Below are 3,897 nucleotides of genomic sequence, written 5' to 3'. Positions count from 1 at the left end.
ACATCACAGATAACACACATGGTCTGAACGGTACATCACAGAAAACACACATGGTCTGATGGGTAACATCACAGATAACACACAGGGTCTGAACGGTACATCACAGATAACACACATGGTCTGAACGGTACATTACAGATAACACACATGGTCTGATGGGTAACATCACAGATAACACACATGGTCTGATGGGTAACATTAAGATAACACACATGGTCTGATGGGTAACATCACAGATAATACCCATGGTCTGATGGGTAACAACACAAATAACACATATGGTCTGATGGGTAACATTAAGATAACACACATGGTCTGAACGGTACATCATAGATAACACACATGGTCTGAACGGTACATCATAGATAACACACATGGTCTGATGGGTTACATCACAGATAACACACATGGTCTGATGGATAACATCACAGATAACACACATGGTCTGAACGGTACATCACAGATAACACACATGGTCTGATGGGTAACATCACAGATAACACACATGGTCTGATGGGTAACATCACAGATAACACACATGGTCTGATGGGTAATATCACAGATAACACACATGGTCTGATGGGTAACATCACAGACAACACACATAACATCACAGATAACACACATGGTCTGATGGGTAATAATGGTGTACATACGTGTTCTGGTGCGCTCTCTGAACACAGTTGAAACGGTCATCACCGCTGTACATTTTTGGGTACTGAATATGAAAACAAAAAAACATGTTTGTCATTATAATCTCTGGGGGGAAAATCACAAATTTTGTGAAGTCATTTAATTTATCAGAACTTAGATATTTCTCTCCAGGTCAACTTTAGATTTAGTTAATGCTTTTCCTCATTACATTTCTATATGTGTAGTTCTATGTAACAGGAGTCTACTGGTCTGTACCACATTCCTTTATGATGGGACACATTTGTGATGCATGGATATTTTCTTCCAAATCTAACAAAGGGCAAAAGAGTCTACAAAATTTTGCAATAGTAATCTATACCTATTCCATGAACGTGTGAGCAAAAAAAGCCTCTCTTTGGAGAAGACTTTAAAGTTTACAAATTGTTAATAGTATGACATACATGCATGTGTGATAAAATATAACCCATTTAACTCGGGTCACAATACAGATGGGATCGGATTTTGAACATCAGGGTCAAAAAAGAAAATCAGGGTCCTAAATATAACTTGAGTAAACCTTTATCTACAAGTACTATAATTAATGTAACAACTAAGGACTTTAAGGGGGAAATACTGCCTTACTGGCAAGCTACCTTTCCATTATAATCCTGTGACTCACTCAATAGTCCAGCAACATCGAGTGTGCGGTGAGTAGTTGTATGGGTCATTGCAGGGACCTCATCCTCGATATCCAGGTGTTACGCTAACTTTCGCTCTCTACACCCCTGGAATATGTCATAACAAAATTGAAGGCAGAAGATAGCTGTTTGATTGGTCTCAGTAAAAAAAAAAAATCACTAGTCTGATAACTGTCCTTTGAAGATTACAAAGGAGGGACGCTGGACTTCAAAGCCTGTCAATTTTTACCTTTAGATGACCGCGATATTCTTTTGATGTATATCAAAGGATCGAACTAGTCTTCTTGTCTCATCAACAAGGTGGCGCACACCCAGCCTTCAATTTTGCTATGATATATATATTCCAGGGGTGTAGAGAGCGAAAGTGAGCATATATAACCCCTGGATATCGAGGATGCAGGGACCTGAGAATTTGTTACAGCTATATTTGGATCTAAACTAAGGTGTTTAGAGTAATTTTACACGTTTGGGGGGTTTAGATTGACTTTCAGTAAAAATGCCAACCTAAGGGCGGAAAACTCTTGATGTTGAGAAATGTCAACCCTTACCTAACTTTCTTGCATCAAAAACTTTCTTGCATCAAAAACTTTCTTGCATCAAAAACTACATTTCTATTTGTTGTATGAAAAAATGCTTGGTATTGTGTTGGAAAGATGGATAATCTTTCTTTCTCAAAACCGCATTAATATTAAAAAAAAAGTGGCAGCCTGACAGCGAAAAATTTGAAAATCTGAAACGGTGTGTGTTTTTGGAGGAAACAGAGATCATGTCCACAGAAGGAGAATACATTTGGTGTGCATATAGGAGGTTTGAGTAAGAAAAATTATCCATCTTTCCAACGATACCAAGCATTTTTTGGTACAACAAATAGAAATGTGATTTTTGATGCAAGAAAGTTAGGTGGGGTCGATTTCTCGACATCGAGAGCTCCTATATATAATCATTGGGGTTGGCATTTTTACCGAAAGTCGATCTAAACCCCCCAAACGTGTAAAACTACTCTAAACACCAATTAATTTAGGTCCAAATATACCAGTAACAAATTGTCAGGTCCCTGTGATTATAATTAGTGATGTCTGTTTATTATCAAGGCTTCAATCTACGTTTTGATTTGCATAGGTGACCGACAACCGACAATTACACCAAGATAAGAAATACAAACAAAGAACAGACAGCAGCTTTAACTATTTTGTATATTCAATGAATTATGGGTCATTTCTCAGCACTCAGTTGGATCACAAAAGAGACTGACATGTTATGAATCCAGAGTTATTTCTATGAAGACATCAGCCTTAATGCCTTATTTTTTAATACGTTAACCCATAGGAGCCTGAAGATCCGTCAATAATGAATAATAATATTAATACAAAAAGATACCCCTAATATGCTTTTAGGGGGATTTTTTTTTGTATTACTATTATTATTCAATATTGACAGAACTTCAGGCTCCTATATGGTTATAACCTGGCTATGTATTTTTTGTATAGCCAATGTACAAGTTCAATATATATACAAATAACATATATAAGTTCCGATTTTTAATTGAGGTCTTTGAACATGACATATCAGGGGATTGACATTTTAGATGACTACAGCACCTTTTAGGGGGCTTGTTGAACCTTAAGTCAAATAACAACAACAAAATCAAGAGTAGACCTAATTTGATATAAAGACTTACAGAAACTTCATACTTCTTCCTGGCCATAGCAACTTTTATCCCTAACCATTGCAACAGAAAAACCGAGGCAACGGTTGTAAGGACAACAAACCCGAAAGCAGGAGGCAAACCAAGCGACTCCATCTTCACTTATACAGGTAGAGGGTGTGATCTAGATCTAGTGTTAATATGTAGAACGGGTATACGTACGTCCTTTCTAAATTTAGAATATGGTCTTTCCATTTATGAGGAACGACCGATTTGTTTGTGTATATGAATTGATCATTTGTCGAGAATTTGCAGATAAACAAGATCAGACAACAGTGCTGTAATTCCATATAAATAGCAGACATGTTTTTTTTATCGATAACTAACATTGGCTATTCCACGGATTTATTCTCAGTCCGTGACTTTCCCAATCGGTCCAACCGTTATAAAAGAAAGCGGTGAATAAAATGTCATCTCACCGGTACGGAGTACACCCGTCGTGCCTCGAACACCTTCATACCCATCCAGTTTAAAAGAATCCATGTGGACGATACGACTAAAACAACGTATCCGTAATCGGACGAAATGTCAATTAGCATAGTTTAAGAGTTTGTTTTTCGTACGTTTGCCGGAATATGTTGTGCCCGCGATTTATCCCGGAAGAAACTATTAGAAAATCCTTTGGTCACCATCTGCAGTATGTTTGTAAAGTCGGTAATCGGTAAATCTTGTACGCCGGCCCCTGACCCGGACAAGGACTAAAAGCCCAATCCAGGAATAAAGAGATATTTTCATACGTAATGTCGACTTTGTTATGATCGCAGGTGTTTGTTTGTCATCTCTTACTATCTATCTATATGTTATACTCCACAGAGACCAAAATGGCTTTTATACGGATATACACACTTTATTTATTTTACA

General features: G+C 37.4%; 1 protein-coding gene across 2 annotated transcripts in view; it reads right to left on the bottom strand.

Moving 5' to 3' along the window:
• Positions 1–3,671, bottom strand: part of LOC110460705 (microsomal glutathione S-transferase 3-like) — an 11,624-nt gene extending 7,953 nt beyond the window's left edge. Inside the window, exons 1-2 of one of the 2 annotated variants that reach the window (XM_021513763.1) lie at positions 3,456–3,671; positions 657–718 (exon numbers count right to left, since the gene is read on the bottom strand). In XM_021513763.1, the coding sequence (XP_021369438.1) occupies positions 657–718; positions 3,456–3,575 (182 nt within the window). In that variant the 5' untranslated portion in view covers positions 3,576–3,671. Of the gene's footprint in view, positions 1–656; positions 719–3,009; positions 3,217–3,455 lie in introns of those variants that run through there. The other variant, XM_021513762.1, reaches the window with a different exon arrangement.
• Positions 3,672–3,897: the final 226 nt, after the last annotated feature.

Source organism: Mizuhopecten yessoensis, unplaced genomic scaffold (genome assembly GCF_002113885.1).
Source record: "Mizuhopecten yessoensis strain PY_sf001 unplaced genomic scaffold, ASM211388v2 scaffold10459, whole genome shotgun sequence".
NCBI lineage: Eukaryota > Metazoa > Mollusca > Bivalvia > Pectinida > Pectinidae > Mizuhopecten > Mizuhopecten yessoensis.
The sequence above is the reverse complement of the archived record's forward strand: the minus strand, read 5'-3'. Positions and strand labels throughout refer to the sequence as shown.